The following is a 17333-nucleotide window of genomic DNA, read 5'->3' on the forward strand; positions in this document are numbered from 1 at the left end:
CTGCACTTGCATGAAGGGAGAGGAGAGCGGACAAGCTGCACATGGATAGAAGGGGAGAGGAGGGGACATGCTGCATATGGATGGGAGAGGGGAACATGCTGCACACAAATAAAAGGGAAGGGAGACGGGGACATGCTGCATATGGATAGAAGGGAAGAGGGAAGGGGGACATATTGCACTTGGAATGGGAAGGAAAGAGGGTGAAGGATTCTGCTAAAATGTAGTGTCTTTGCAGGACTGTGTAACAGTCCAGCATTTTCCAGTTTCCCAGTAGCAGGGTTACTGGCGTTCTGTCTTTTCACAGGTGGGTCAGGGCTGTTATGGTTTGGTAAGTTTTTCCTGTATAGGTTTTGAGTGTCTTTTTGCAGGGTTTCTGCATAAAAATGCTCAGGACTAGTGGTCTCCACATCCTATAGAGTCACCACACAAACTAAAACTGGTCTGCTTTAAACAAAGAGGAGTGGAAGGAGCTTGTGCTGTTCATGAGATGATAATCACTATTTGAATATTTTCTGTATGACATGTTCTAAGAAGGATAACTCCATTGTTGGGGAACATGAAGTTTGTGATTATAGAACAGTACCTTCAGGGTTTATATAAAGATTCTGACTAGTCCTGTAGAGAATACAGAACACTCCCATACAAAAGGATTTGTTGAATGACGTTATCAATTTTCATGCAAACTTAAAAGAGTGGGGGGTGGGGGGAGAGAAAGGTATGATGTGCGAAATTGACACCCATACCTAGCTTACCCCTGGTGCCATCCCAAATATTTCTGTCTAAAGACGCCACTGTAATAAAGGACAGGCAGATGATGGAAGAGTTTAGTTGTTACCCCTTTCTTTGTGTGGTCCATTCCATCTCAAAGTTGCTGACGGAGTCTTAGCATGTGATCATTACTGATAACACTGCACCGCCAATTTATGTTTAACTCAGCACCGAAAGGCAGGGGGAGGAATGAAGATGCGGCATTTATAAAGGAGCAAAGAGAACATCGCCAACCCTCTTTTGCCAGCTGAGAGTCTAGTACTCTCCTCTCGCACCGCAGCGGGCAGGCTGCAATTTCAAGCCGTGCATCTGAACGAGAGAGGCAAAACACTCCAGAAAGAAACGGATACACAAATCTACGGCGTTTACGTCTAACTTCTAAAAAGCCTGGGATATACCTTTTATCGCAATTTACTTGGTTCCGGCTACTTTTTGTACTTCAGATCCTGAGAAGAGTTTGCAAAGAGGACTGGAAAGGCTGGCGATGGACCCCGACGACGGGTGGAAGACCAAGCGCTACTGCATGCGGGGCAAGCACGTGGCTCTGATCTGTGACACGGTGGCCGCTGTGGGGCTAGCGATGGGGCTGGGCGTGGGGCTCACCCGACCTGAGCCCTGCCCGTCCGCGGCACCCTTACCCACCCTGGGGCCGACCGCTGCACCCTCCCGCACTCCTCCCCAATACAGTCCCCCCTGCCCTCCGAGCACTAATGACCAGGGGGACTGGAAAAACTTCTGGCTACTGGACTACATTATCCCAGAGCATTACAACCTGAGGCTGAGGGTGTACATGGCCGACGACTCGTACTGGGGTGCGGTGAGCATTCTCCAGAAAAGACGGCTACCTGTTGAGGTAGATGCTGAAGGCGCCCGGTGGGAGAGTTTGTCAAGGGCGATTTCCCGCTGGTGGAGCTGTTCTACCACCTGCGCGACCTTCTCGCCAAAATATTACCCCCCCCCCCCCCCCGGCAAGGGACATCCGCAAGCCGCTGCTGGGTCCGATTGTCCAGGTCAGAGGCACGCAGCCATGAGAGTCTGCATATCACTATACCTTGAGCAGCAGATGTGGATCCAACATCAAAATTGTCATAAGTACCCCTGGACAGGAATTTACGACACGCCTTCAGCTGCCTGACCACCTCCTGAATAAAGGAAAAGCCTGTAGAGATGTAACAAGTTTTTTTTTTTTTTAACTTGACTGTTCTGGGCTCTGATTGGCCCAGGAGCTCTTTTTTTTTTTTTTTTGGACTTTACTGGCTCCCCCCCACCCCCCCAGTTTCAGCCTGGAATAAGAGAGTGAGCGAGCGCCTTGCTTCTTTGTGGCAGCGTGGTGGGATTCTCAGGCTCAGTGTGTGGTGTGAGGGTCACCATCCACTGAGTGGTTGAGTCTTTTTATGAGATACACATTCAGTTTCTCTTGGAAAATTAACTATGGCTTATATAGGTTCAAAATTATTTGCTCCTCTCACTGCCCTTTAAGCTCCGGAATGGTAAAAGCAAAATGCCAATCTGTCTGAAACCAGGCTAGAAACACATGACAATGGCAAATGAGTTTAACAATCAGAGCTCATACACTGTTAAAGCCATGTGCTGTAACTCACCCAGGTGTTAATGTTACCCCTTCCATTTCTCTTACCTCTTCTAGTGCTTGTATGAGCTGAACTGTTTTCCTGCCTGCTGCTGTGGAATCGTCATAATTTAGAGATGTTATCTGCTTGGAAATCTCTCTGAACCAGGCCTGCAGGTTTTCTAGACAACAAAAGCAAGGAAAGGTATGTCCAACAGACTAACATAATTCAGGGGTCTAAAGCGGGTTAAAAATGTGTGGCACAATATTCAAAGGATTTATGCTCCTAACTTTGAGAGTTATGAGCTTAAGTTGGTCTGTAGGAATGAGTGCCTAACTTTTTCACTGAACTCCTAAATTTAGAACCATAAAAAGTAGGTGGCAGCAAGGACAGAATTTAGGGGAGAGAAAAGAAGTTAGGAGCTTAGCACTATACTCATAAATCTAGGTGTCCCAGTGAGTAGCTGCAATAAACGTTTAAATAAACGTCGAAATAAACGCCCTTAAGGACGCCCCCCAATTTTTTTTTTTTCAACGGAGCCAGCGGGAGGGGGGAGAAAAGGAGGGACCTGGCGCCACCAGGTTTGCACTTGCTCAAGAAGAGCCCTCAACCCCAGGTACTCAACAAAACCTAAAAATTAGGCTTGGAGACCTAGCCAGAGCTGCTGCTGTGTGTGACCACCACCTGCTGAGATAGAGAACATACTGAGGAGTTTCCGGCAGCACATGACCACATATAGGGAGGCAAAAGGATTGCTCTCTATCTCCACCTGCTGGTAGATGGACACAACCCACCAGTCTATGGATTGATCAGCATGATGATATGGAATGGCAGTCTTAAATTTATAAACTCTTTCAAACTGGCTCCAAAAACTATTAACACCACTAAAAATTCTGGATCTGTAACCAACATTCACCACAACCAATTGTTTTATAATATTTTTTTTATGAACCTCAGTAGCATCACACTGGGTCAACGTACCTTTTGTGATTTACATGCTCACTTCATTATTGGTTCTTTATTAAATCTCTTAAAGTAATTTTAATATACACTCCCACAATAATCAATCTTAATAAAAGTTTAAATTTTACTCATATTAATAGTGTTGACTGGTGGTGGTGGTGGTGGGGGTTCTTATCCGACAAGACACGTGTTTCGCCTCAGGTTTTATCTTGCCTCAGTGAAGATATAGGGTCAGAGTCGCAGGTGCCGAGAGGTATGGATGATTATTAATACATTAATTTGAACTGCATGAGAAACACTGTGTAACCATTTATTGAGTTTTGAGCAACCTTTCTCCTAGGAAGATATGCTTGATAAAGCCTAAGGCAAAACACATTCTGTGTCGGACGAGAACCCTCCTGAGCCAACATTATTAAGATGAGTGAAATTTCAACTTTTATTAAGATTGATTATTGGAGTATATATTAAAATTACTTTAAGAGATTTAATAAAGAACCGATGACAAAGCGAGCGTGTAAATCACAGAGGGTGCTGTAAATTGACCCCGTGTGACGCTACAGAGGTTCATAAAAAATATTATAAAACAACTGGTTGTGATGAATGTTTATGGTTGGTTAGAGGTCCAGGATGTAGTTGAGAATGGAATGTATTAAAAACACTGGGCCTCCTAAATGTGCCTAAATTTTATGCTCAAAATTTTCACTATTAAGTTTAGGAGCATAAAATGTAGGTGGAAATAGGGGCAGATTTTTTGTGGGAGAAAACTGTTATGAGCTTAGCACAGATTTTCAGCACTAGGCTTAAATTTATAAGCATAACTTTAAGGCTCCAAATTAAGGTGACCACTGTAAAGTTATGCTCCCACATTTAAGTAGGGTACATATATAACAGTTCAGCTTTTTTTTTAAATTTGAATAATTGGGGCACATGTTGAGTAAAGGCAATGAACCTAATATTCAAAAAATACTGAGCTCCTAAATTTATGCTCCTAAGTTAGGCTCCTGAATTTGTGACCTATATTCAAGAGCCTAAGTTTTCACCTGAAAATTCATCTTAATTTAGGAGCTGTTATGGGGTCAATATTTAGCCGATTGTGACAGTATTTTTTTTAGTGGCTGCTGGTGTTATTCCAGGATATTCAATGCCAGGCTGTCTCTGGGCACCCGCACTAAAAATGTGGGTTTGTGTGGCTGGTTATCTCTTATGTGGTTAAGGGGTCCTTTTACAAAGGTGTGCTAGCGTTTTTAGGGTGCGCTAAACGCTACAGATGCCCATATGGCGTCCCTATGGGCGTCTTTAGTGTTTAGCGAGTGCTAAAAATGCTATCACGCCTTTGTAAAAGACCCCCTGAAGAAACAGTGTGTTTTAAGCCTGTAAAATGTATTGGATATTTTCCTGTCTTAAATATGACTGAACTGTATTTATCTTATCCTTATGTGTCCTTCTGTCTGTCCTTCCCTTCTCCTTTTTGGTCCTGTCTGTTTGTCCTGATTTAGATTGTAAGCTCTTTAAGCAGGGACTGTCTTCTTCATTTTCAATTGTAAAGCGCTGCGTATGACTAGTAGCGCTACAGAAGTGATTTATAGTAGTAGTAGATTTATAGTAGATGGTGCATGTTTATGCTTAAAGCTGTTACAGAGGACTAACTTCTCTTTCTTTTAGTTGGCACACAGATAATAGGAAGTGCCTGTAGTGATGTAACCAGTTTTTATTTGAAACTTGACTGTTCTGGGCTCTGATTGGCCTGGAGTTTGAATTACCCAGCAGGTGCTGGCTGTTGCTTCAGTTTCAGCCCAGAAGAGAGATCGAGATCTCTTTCCTGAAGCTCTGTGAACAGATACATGCCTTGATTTCCCCAGGTACTTTCTAGGAAGTAAGCAAATGTTTAGTTTTATGATTGATCCATATTTCAGTTACCTGTTACCGTTTGCTGATTGTACATTTTTTGTTCCTTGTTCAATTTTTAAGACAATAAATAATTGTTTTATTGCCTCTGCCTGTCTGGACTGGTGGTTTGTGTGTTGGGTCTGTGAGTGCTTTCTGGGAACTGTGGGACCACTGGGAGTGTGGCTCCAGTAATCTAGAAATCACTGGGGATAACTGGCGAGCGGGAGACTGACCCAGAGGCAGTTGTGACCCAGTCAGTGGGAGGAGGGTGCTAGTGTAGAGCACAAGCAGCAGATGCAGGTGGACCTGAGCTGTGCTGGGGACAGACCCTCTAAGTGCCTGTGGGGTAACTAGGCGTTTTGTGACACCCCCTAAGTGCGATATTTAGCACTTAACTGCATAAATAACACCGCATAAAGACAGACCACATAAAAGACAGTCCTAATTTAACCACTAAAAACTTAGGTGGTTAAGTGCTGAATATCACCACGTAACTGAACAAATGCAGACTCTGCCTCAGCCTGTCCATAAAATAGCCGGCTTTGACTTTAGCTGAATATCAGCAGACAGCCCCAAAGCAGTGATTTAATCAGTTAGCAACAATTTCTGGCTAGTTAAATCACTTTGAATATCGACCCTTATGCTTATAAATTTAGGCCTACCATTCATTTGTCTAGATATATGAGCCTAGTGCTGAAAATCCATGCTAAGCTCATAACAATTTTCTCCCATAAAAAATCCGCCCCTATATCCACCTACATTTTATGCCCCTAAATTTAATAGTGAATATTTTGAGCATAAAATTTAGGCACATTTAGGAGCCAGGTGTTTTTAATACATTCTACGGTTGAACTTCCATCTAGGCAGAACAGAAGCAGCGTTATGTACATGCCCAGAGACCATGGGAATGTCTATGCATAGAGTGCATATATGCAATTGTAAAGATTGATAAAAATCCTTTTTTGCAGGTAAAACCGACTTTACATGTGAGCCTGACAACAGTGCTGGGCAAAATGGTAGAGACTATTATATAGAACAAAATTACAGAGCATATTCACAAGCATGGATTAATGAAACAAAGCCAACATGGATTTAGTGAAGGGAAATCTTGCCTCATCAATCTGCTATGTTTATTTGTACTTTTCTCGTTTTTGGAGACTTTTTAGCCAGCGTTCCTGTAACACAGGTTAGTTTTGCACATAAGAATCGAGCCATGCAGAGTTCGTTCAAGAAAATACACACCTTGTGTTTTTGGAAGTGTCAACCCTTCTACTCTACTCTTTGTGGCTTCTCCTACTATGGTCATAGGAACTGATGTTCCTTCACTTCACGTGGTTGATCTTCTCACCATATATAAAGATTTACATTAAATTCAGGAAGACCGTGCTAGCAGAACAGGAGTTGAAGCAAGTGTTTTCTACTTACCATTTTTCTCTACTCTTGTCAGAGGTTTGACCCCTGAAAAGACGTCAGCGAGTTCCATCATTCTCTCAGAGCCTTCCTTCTTATAGTTTTCCCACTTGGCTTGCTTTTCAGATAGCATCTGCCTGAACATCTGTTTTAAATGGCAGGAATGCCAGTCTTCAGATAATGCATTTCTAGATCATTACACACTGTTTAAACTGGATGAGGCTATACGCTAAAAAGGTCAGTATTAGGAACATTTCTATTTTGTACATCATCAGTAAACAGATTAATAATAACAGTATTTTATTAAGTTAAAAGCACATATGCTGCTAACTGAAAATCACTACCTCTGAACAACACATTAACCCCCCCCCCCCCGAAAAAAAAATAAAAAGGAGGCTGGGTCAGAAGATTTAACCCCCCCAAAAAATAAATAAATAAAAAGGAGGCTGGGTCAGATATAGGCTGAAGGTTTGATCTGAAATTTGTCTGCTTAGCTCAATATTCAGCACCAATTGCTTAAATATGGTCAAACTAATTTATGAGCTGTGAAAGCAAACCTAAATTTGCCTAGTTAGATCAGACCTCTCTCTGCTTGCAAAGAAATGCTCTAAGAGGACTGCTAGAACCTCCCTGTAGAACCTTGTCTCCCTCTTACTCCTCCAATAATACATTAAAATGTTCCAGAGTGATTCCCCCTTCCTAATATTTAAAATAAAATCTCCTGCACCTATCCCCCACAAGCCCACAGGCTTACCATTCTCCCGGTGTCCAGTGCTGCTCTAACAACGGCACTGGCTGCATATATTACCGGTGTTACTCTCACAACAATGCTACATACTGGGAGAATGTAGGGTTGCAGCACTCTGAGGAATGCAGGACACCGGGAAACCTCCTCCTGACCTGGCCTATTTCTGGAGGACATGAGGGGTTCAGCAGGATGGGAGCTTGCATGGGATTTATCAGGAAAGCAGGAATGGAAAGGGGACATTTATTTATTCATTGGGATTTATTAATCATCTTTATGAACAGATTCATTCAAGATCTGATGAAAGAGAAGAGGGCTGTTGGAAGAAGATGACGATCACACTATCATCTTATACCCTACAGTACCTGAGCACTAAAGCATAAGGAACATAGCCAGGCAACCAAGAGAAAGCACAGGTAAGTAAGTTGGCATGTTACCTCCTTCAGCAGGAACTCAAACTGGGCTGTGTCTAGCAGAAGTTGGAACAGAAACTTGGACTTGTACTTAGAATCTGTCAGGACCTGGTCCTTGACTTGGCGTAGTCGCTTGTTGTTTGCGTCATACACTGTGAAGAGCAAAAGAATAAAAATAAGCACCATCTGTCCACATCCTCTGGCAGTGACACAGAAAGAGAGAATCTATGGGCAGCCAAGGAATGAAGGCGCTTTCCTTTCTCAGTACAATGCCACAGAAGAGAACCAAGGTCAGTGCCCATTGAGTGGTAGAAGGACAGAGAAGAGAGGCTGATGTCTGAGAAGTGGGGGAAGAAGAGAAGCAGATATTTGTGGGGGAGAACACTTAGAGAAGGGAGAGTCAATACTGAGTTGAGAAGGTTAGCAACTACATGGAAAGAGCATGAAAGGAAGGGGAAGTAAACAGCAGCAGTCACAGATGATTACTATTTTTATTCCACAAACACAATACTACAATCCAATACCATGGTCTACAATTATTCCATATAGAAAATGAAACAACACAGAAACTAAATAAACCTCTTTACCCCTGCCAGTTCAACTTTTATTCTTACAAAACTTAGGTGGCAAAGAGAGAAAGGTGACGTGGAGGGGTATAATTGAACGGGGCGCCCAAGTTTTCCTGAGGACGTCCTCGCAGGATATCACGGCGAAGGGGCGGGGAAACCTGTATTATTGAAACAAGATGGGCGTCCATCTTTCGTTAATTCGGTCGGGGACGCCCAAAACTCAACATTTAAGTTGACCTTAGAGATGGTCGTCCACGGTTTTTGGCCCATCTCAGAAACGACCAAATCCAAGTCCTTTGGTCATGGGAGGAGCCAGCATTCGTACTGCACTGGTCCCCCTGACATGCCAGGACACCAACCAGGCACTATAGGGGGCACTGCAGTGGACTTCAGAAATTGCTCCCAGGTGCATAGCTCCCTTACCTTAGGCACTGAGCCCCCCCAAAACCCACTCCCCACAACTGTACAACTCTACCATAGCCCTAAGAGGTGAAGGGGGGCACCTAAATGTGGGCACAGTGGGTTTGTGGTGGGTTTTAAAGGGCTCACATTTACCACCACAAGTGTAACACGTAGGGGGGGATGGGCCTGGGTCCGCTTGCCTGAAGTGCACTGCACCCACTAAAACTGCTCTAGGGACCTGCATACTGCTGTCAGGGAGCTGGGTATGACATTTGAGGCTGGCATAGAGGCTGGCAAAACATATTTTTAAAGTTTTTTTTTTTTTAGGGTGGGAGGGGGTTAGTGACCACTGGGGGAGTAAGGGGAGGTCATCCCCAATTCCCTCTGGTGGTCATCTGATCAGTTTGGGCTCCTTTTTGAGGCTTGGTCACAAGAAAAAAATGGACCAAGTCGCCCAAGTTCTTGTCAGGGACGTCCTTCTTTTTTCCATTACCAGCCGAGGACGCCCATGTGTTAAGCACGCCCCAGTTCCGCCTTCGCTATGCTTCCGACACGCCCCCAGGAACTTTGGTCATCCCCGCGACGGAAAGCAGTTAAGGACGCCCAAAATTGGCTTTCGATTATGCCGATTTGGGCAACCCTGGGAGAAGGACACCCATTTCCCGATTTGTGTTGAAAGATGGGCACCCTTCTCTTTCGAAAATAAGCCTGATTATGATCATCCAGGACCAGAAGCAAATGCTTTAGAGAAAAAGCGGGCCTTAAGCCTGGCTTTAAATTTTAAGAGTGAAAATTCAGTTTGTGAGTGAAGAGGTATATCATTCCCTAGGGTGGGTGGAACTGAGAATGATGTGGTTCTTGCAAAATGTGAACATACCTGGAGGAATGAATGTACCACTAGATGATGATGTTGGGAAGAATGTAAAGTACGGGCTGAAGAATAAGACCCCATGTAACCCTCTTCACCTACCAATACAGCACGACTATGATTGAACAGGACATCATGCAATCTTCATCCATTCTGACCCTCCACTTATACCTCATACGATCAATATACAATTTTGTATTTGTTATCCACTGACTGGGCAAACGCCTTTGACGGTACTACGTAAGCCACATTGAGCCTGCAAATAGGTGGGAAAATGTGGGGTACAAATGCAACAAATAAATACAGTGTTTGAATAAAAGAAGTGAGAGACCAGTTTGAAGAACTTGAAAGGCAGTTACAATAATCTTAAAGGGAATTCAGTATTGCATGGGTAACCAGTGTTCTGACTGGAAGAGGGGACATTTTTGCACCATATATTAATTTCACAGCTGTATTTTGAACCAGTTGTAACCTGTGTAATTAAGTCAAAGCATGATATTACAAAAGAATGAATAAGAAGGCGGAGAGAAGATTTATAAAAGAGATCTTACTAGATGGATTTGATGAAGCACAAAAAATAATTTCTTAATAGCAGAGATGTGAGTTTTGAAGGTGAGACGGCTGTCAATGACTCATAGGATTTTAATTTCATCTTTAATGGGTATAAGTACCCCTGAAATGGAGGGAACAGAAGAGAGACAGGAAGAGATCATTAAAGGGGAAAAATATGGCAGTTTTGGATAGATTCAGTTTCAAATGGTGAGAAGAGAACCACTTAGCAATCAGGGTTAATTTATGTGAAATATCAGAAATCACAGATGAATCAGTGCTATCAAGAGGAAACAAAAGCTGTGCATTGTCAGCTTAGATAAAAAAAGGTGATGTTCATGGTAAAAGGGCTAATGGTGAGAGGCAAATGTTAAAGAGAATGGGCCCTAGTGTAGAACCCTGTGGGATTCCGCATAGAAGGTGGTACGGGGATGAGCAAACATCAGACTAGAATATTTTGAACATTCTACCTTAGAGATACTGAAATCAAAGGAGAGGGGTCCTGCTATTCCAATCTCCTTAAGGTGGGAAAGAAGGAAGTCGTCGTCAACTAAATCAAACGCTGCACCAAGATCAAGAGAAATAAGAAGAACCTCTCTACTGCCATCAAGAGTATGGTGGACAAAATGTGTGAGGGCTAGCATAGTGTGTTCAGTGGAGAAATTATCACAACATCCGGTTTGGCAGGGGTGAACACAAGTTTGTTTTGTCTAGAAAAGAAGGTAAGTTGTGAAGTCATGATTTTTTCAGTGAGCTGTGAGATAAATGGAAGTTGAGAAATGGTGTGATAATTGTTAGGATCTGAGACAGTACCTTAGAGATGGGGATAAATAACAGAAAGTTTCCAGACTGGTGGAAACACTCTGGTGGAGAGACTTGTAATGACCACGGAATGAAGATATTTATTTATTCAGATTTTGCTCACACCTTTTTCAGTAGTAGCTCAAGGTGAGTTACATTCAGGTACACCGGGTATTTCCTGTCCCTGGAGGGCTCACAATTTAAGGGGCCCTTTTATTAAGCTGCGTAGGCGCCTATGTGCGTCCAATTGGACCTACTGCCCAGCCCTTGTAGTAATTTCAATTTTGATGCACATCCGCTACGCGCATCTGAAAAATATTTTTTATTTTCTGACGCCCGGCAGCTACGCGCGTCAAGAGGAATTTGATGCGTGTAGACCATTACCGCCCGGTTACCACGTGTAGACCTTACCACTAGGTAAGGTCTCAGACCCAAAATGGAAGCACGGCAATTTTCATTTTTTCACATGTCCATTTTCGGCAAAAAAAAAAAAGCTTTTTTTTTTTGTAGGTGCGCTAAAAAAAAAAATTCTGCGCGTGCCCAAAACACACGTCTACACTTCCGCAGGTCATTTTTCAGTGCACCTTAGTAAAAGGACCCCTAATTTTGTACCTGAGGCAATGGAGGGTTAAGTGATTTGCCCAGGGACACAAGGAGCAGCAGAGGGATTTGAACCACTCACTTTGGGATGTCAAGACTGGTGCTCTAACCACTAGGCCACTCCTCCACTCCACTATGGAACTTTGTACATGTACGTCTACAAAGGGCCTGCACCAGCTCCAACTGATTCAGAATGCTGCAGCAAGACTAATAGAAGGTTGCAAGCGACATGGCATAAATCGCACCATTTTTGCAAAAACTTCACTGGCTACCAGTACAATACAGGGCTAAGTTTAAAACTGTGTCTGATCTTTAAGGCCCTTAAAGGAAATGGCCCTGAGTACCCGACCGTACCCTCTCCAAAGACGATGTGATACCCGCAAGCGAGCCTTCTCCGGAGTAGCCCCCACACTCTGGAATTCACTCCCTGAAAGGCTCTGTTTAACACAAGATTATCTCTACTTCAGGAAGCAGGTGAAAGCTTGGCTCTTCAACTAGGCCTTTAATGGAAGAAGTAACTAACTTGTTAGTGTCACTCACACACACACACAAGGAGTGACACGGGCTGCATATACTGCAGCAGGACATGTTTATCCACTCCTACCCTAGCTGAGATAACATTGAACCATCTCTCTGACCTCATGTGCAACTTTTTCTTTAGTCACCTTAATTTCTAACTCCTCTTACTCTCTTACCTATCTACATGTTCCATCTTTGCTTATACTCTGCGCTGTCTATTAAAATGTTCCAAGAAACAGCAAAGCAAACAATCCGCAAACTCCAAGATGGAAGACAGAAAAGCAGATTAGTAGTAGATATATATGAACTTTATTAACGATGTTTCACTCAAAAGTACTGCCCGACACAGGCCGTGTTTCGCCCAGCAGGGCTGCGTCAGGGGCTATTGAATATACTGTATTGTAGAATGCTCGTGTAAAGGTTGTAGTTTATTCCAGCAATTGATGTTAAATAACTTCACCAAAATCGTAAAAAAACAGCATGGGCCGTAACCCTACTAATAAGGAATGACCTTAATTATAGCAAAGGGTACAAAACTGTTGCTGGAAAAAAAATGTTCTAGTGCAAATTGTGTTGACATGTAAGTAGTATACTATGCCAAACTTTGTATTGTTATTTCAATATTTTTACTGCTGTAATTGTCTATTGCTCATGTTTGATTTATTCTTACTATATACTGCCTTGAGTGAATTCCTTCAAAAAGGCGGTAAATAAATTCTACCAAGTAAATAAATAAGTGATTTGAAAATACGCCTATGTGATAAAAGAACTGGAGAGTTGTTTCAAAAGGTAGTTTGGAAGGGGATCGGTAGGGGTAGAGGAAGAGTTCATGGTGGAGATTATCTTAAGAACCTCAGACTGTGATGGGATTTGAAAAACTGAAAAAGTGCTGCACGATTATGTGATATTATAAGCATCAGATATAAGTAAAGTGATTGATCTGGTAGAACTCTGAAGGAGAGTTATCTTATTGTTAAATACAACTGCAAAATTGTCTGCAGTAAAGGATTTGGCTAGGTTTTGAGATGAGCCTGTGACCTGCTTAAGGATTCTGAAGAGACGGGAAGGACAGGTGTGCTGGGAGGTAAGTCCTATGCCACTGACGTTCAAGATGGCGTCAAAGAAGCCTAAGGCCATGGTGGTACCAATGATGAGTATGTAGACAAAGAAGTTAACATTCTGAATTGGGGCAACTCTATCAATAGTAGTGGACATAATAAGAGTTCCAAGTGGAGACTTGGTTTTCTAGGGGAAGGGAAAGGAAATCTGAGGGGAATTCAAGGTAGTGGGTTACAAACTTTCAGAGGTAATGCTCCCTAGTTTTCGGAAATGTCTGCAATGGGGAGCAGATAGATTAGAGGAGGAGCGGAGAAACTGATTAAATTTCAGGAGATAATGATATGACCAGCAGATAGGAAAATTAAAAAGGTTACTAATAGAGTCGCTGCTATGAGTAATAATCAGATCAAGAGTTTGGCCAACAGTATATGTAGGGAAGTAAACATGTTTGACTACATTTGAGCCAGAAAGAAAAGTACGAAAATCAGAGACTGAGGATTCCTTAGGATCAGAGAAATGGATATTGAAACCTCCTAAAATAAGCAGATGCGTGGGTCCAATCAAAAAAGTTGAAACTATATCATAAAAAGCTTGAAGGGTTGTTTGGGTAACAGGGGGTGAGAAATAGACAAGAAGGACAAGGATAGGTGGTGAAGAATGAATACGGAAGGCCATAACTTCAGGGAGTGGGGAGGTGTAGAAATAAAGCCGAGTCGTTTCGGCTGAGGAGATGTATGCGAGTCCACCAGCTTGTCTTTGAGCATGGTTAGAAAAGGAAAAGTGAGGGAGTGGCTAAGATGGCAGCATGAGTGCTTGCCAGTGTGTGCCTCTCACTTCTTTTTGCTGGTGTTTTCTTATCTCCTGCTGCGAAACATGCCACACACCAAGAGAAAGAGGGTGATGTAAGCCATACCCCTCCAGGCAACCACCTCCTCTCCGGTCCAGCAGTTTGGAGAGATATGCCGGTTACATTCCACTTCTCCTGCGGGAATGTAACCGGCATATCTCTCCAAACTGTGCTGACCAGAGAGGAGGTGGTTGCCTGGAGGGGTAAGGCTTTCATGGTGGGGTGAAGTCGGGATTCCACTTCAAGTTTGAGGGAGTGCACAACTTGCTGGTCTGGGCGCATTGTCCTCACTGACTGTCAGCTCCCCACCATGTCTGGCAACTTTCTGCACTCATTTTCATGGAACGTGATGTGTCAGCGAGATGTAAGGAGAGGGCTAGTCACGATGAGCTGTCTGCAGAGGGAGAGAGTGTTGGAGCAGTGCAAGAGGCTGCACCCACAGTGGTTACCTTACAAAAGGTTTGGAAGGCTCTCCAAAGGCTTGATTCAACAGTGGAAAAGTCTACACAGGAATTTGCTAATTGAGTGAGTAAAACTGTCTCTCTCACATTGTCTTTGGAGTTTGTTAGTCTGCTGAACAGATTAATCAAGTTCAAACTGAAGTCAAGATGTTAAGGAGACTCTGAATGTGGTGGTAAAAGACAAACTTCTGTTACATTGTAAGAGTGAACAATTGAAAAATTGACATAGAAGACTCACTCTCCGAGTATTAAATTTTCTAAAGAACCCAGGTTTAAACCCTCTGGAACTTTTTAAAAAAATTCTTGTTAGAAAAACTGAAGTTATCCCATGAAGCTATTCATCCTATTAATAAAATGTATTATCTTCCAAATGCCCCTAGTAAGACAGAGGAGACAGGGGATATAAATCAACTTATCATCTAATAAAGAAGACAATAAAGATTTACCACAATATTGGAAGACTCTTTTTTTTTTAATAAGTAAAAGGTCTACTTTATTAGTTTCATTTGTCTCTGAGCAGGATTTAAATGCATTTATGAGACTATTTTTGAAATCAACAGTCCTGGTTTTGAGGGCAACGGATATGGATATATCCAAATGTCACCAAATCCACACAAGAAAGGAGAAAAGGATTCCTGGCAATGAAAAAAGTAGTTAAAGAACTGGGGCCTCTTCTTCTGGCCTATCCATGCAAGTGTCAAATATGCTATTTAGGAGTCAAATATGTGTTTTTGCACCAGATCAGCTAAGAGCCTTTTTGAACTGAAGAACATCTCTAGTGGGAACGTGTAATCTGAGAGTTAGTTGATGTAAATTTATACTGTGGGCTTCACGCTAGGTCTTTTTTTTGAAGTTTATTTTCCTTTTTACTCTTTAAGTTTGTGCTTCACTCCGTCCACATATGGTGGTCTAAGGAAGGGATAAGAATGTACTATTATTTATACCTTTATTCTTTTTTTCTTTGTGGACATTTTCCCTGTATTTCTGTAACAAGTGACAGTCTAACAGGATGGGGGTGGATAGGTGAGAGACAGGAAGAGTCGGGTGGATGAGGGGCAGAAAATATCCAAACTAAAATCTACTATCTTGCAGGATCCCAGGTATGCTCATCACAGGTCAACCAACCAGTTGAAACGCTTTCTGAAAATAAAAAGTTTTCAATTTGACCTTAAATTGATCCAAAGACTCCTCCCTGTGTAACTCCATAGGGGAAGCTGATTCCACAAAACCAGGGCAAGCCAAAAATTGGCACTTTCCTGGTTACTGTCAAGCTTGTTCGGGAAGCCTCTAGGAAGAACAATGAAGAATCAAGAGTTTTTAGACTCTGGATGGTATATAGGGGTGAATCAGAGACCCCAAATAGTAAGGAATCTCTCGATGCAATGCTTTATGCGCCATAATACCTTATTGAGCACTTGGATAGGTAATGTTTGAAACAAAAACTTAGGGAGCATCGTCATCTTGACACTAGCTATGCATCCCTCACAAGAGAAATCTTATCTATCTATAACAAAAATAAAGTGGAAACCAGAGATCTCTACTGCCTTTACAGGAAAGGAAACTGGGAAGTTAAATGAGCCTCACAGTCCTTACCTGTGATATTACTAGGATGAGAAATCACTGGTAGACTATACAACAGTCAAATGGGTGATAACATACATTTAGTGTTGGAAAAAATCCACTGTATATATAAAGGACTGATGTGGCCCACAATGTACATTTTATAGGTTGGGAAGAAGGCCTCACCTGAGTCTGCAGTGTGAAGCATCAGCCAACGTATTGTAACATTGCAGTCTCGTAAGCAGTTCAGCAACTTGGGAATATTGTCCAGGATAAACTCGTCTCGCAGGAAGCCCTCCTTCAGGAACTGCTGCACTTGAGGGTGCAAGCGGTCCATGAGAGCAGCATATCTGCTAGCCTTTGTAAATTTAAAAAATAAAATAAAAGCCATTAGCTCTGAAGGTTTGATATAGAACTGCAGAAACAGCATTCAAGTTTGATACAATGTGAAGGCCCATTTCACATAGATCCCTGAGGTAAGAATCGAGATGTCCACATTGAGTTGTGCTCAATTCTGTAGTGTTTTACAAAAGGCTCTGCCAAACAAGGATCCTTTTGTAAAATACATATATAAGTAGACACAAGGGTGAATATGTACTTGCCAACATGCACAGCACGAGAAGCCATTTTAGGAGTGAAATAGCCACACAGCAGTTAGAGCACTAGGCTGACAACCAGAGAAGCCCAGTTCAAATCCTGCTGCTGCTCCTTGTAATCTTGGGCAAGTCACTTAAGTTTGTATATGAAGCAATGGGGGGTTCAGACTAAGCTCTCTGGTAATAGGGTAAACACCTAGTGTACCTTAATGTAACTCACCTTGAGCTACTACTGGAAAATGTGTGAACTAAATCAAAATAAATAATTAAGTGTACATGTGGGAAAAAATGAGAAGCACAAACTCAACACTTCCACTTGGAAGTGGCAATTTCACAACTTCCATATGCAACTGACATGGCTTCTGAAAGCAGCCAGTATATTTAATACCTTATCCCCCAGATTCTATATATGGCAACTAGAGCTCCGTACGCAATCAGCATGCATAGCTGATTGTGCACAGAACTCAACTGGGTGACAAGTCAATCAGTGCTGATAATCGGATGCCAACAAGCAATTATCAGTACTAATTGCCACTAATTAGGATTTACATGCATAGCTTGCTAAGGTAAAATTATGTATAATCATACCTGATAATTTTCTTTCCATTAATCATAGCTGATCAATCCATAGACTGGTGGGTTGTGTCCATCTACCAGCAGGTGGAGATAGAGAGCAAACTTTTGCCTCCCTATATGTGGTCATGTGCTGCCGGAAACTCCTCAGTATGTCGATATCAAAGCTCCATCC

The 17333-nt window shown here is 42.5% G+C and overlaps 1 protein-coding gene across 1 annotated transcript in view; it reads right to left on the reverse strand.

The window, feature by feature from the left end:
• Positions 1-17333, reverse strand: part of WASHC5 (WASH complex subunit 5) — a 129062-nt gene that overhangs the window by 71227 nt on the left and 40502 nt on the right. Inside the window, 4 exon segments of the mRNA XM_030219053.1 lie at positions 2405-2517; positions 6612-6741; positions 7779-7906; positions 16176-16347. Coding sequence (XP_030074913.1) covers positions 2405-2517; positions 6612-6741; positions 7779-7906; positions 16176-16347 — 543 coding nt within the window.

This window comes from Microcaecilia unicolor, chromosome 1 (assembly GCF_901765095.1).
Source record: "Microcaecilia unicolor chromosome 1, aMicUni1.1, whole genome shotgun sequence".
Classification (NCBI taxonomy): Eukaryota; Metazoa; Chordata; class Amphibia; order Gymnophiona; family Siphonopidae; genus Microcaecilia; species Microcaecilia unicolor.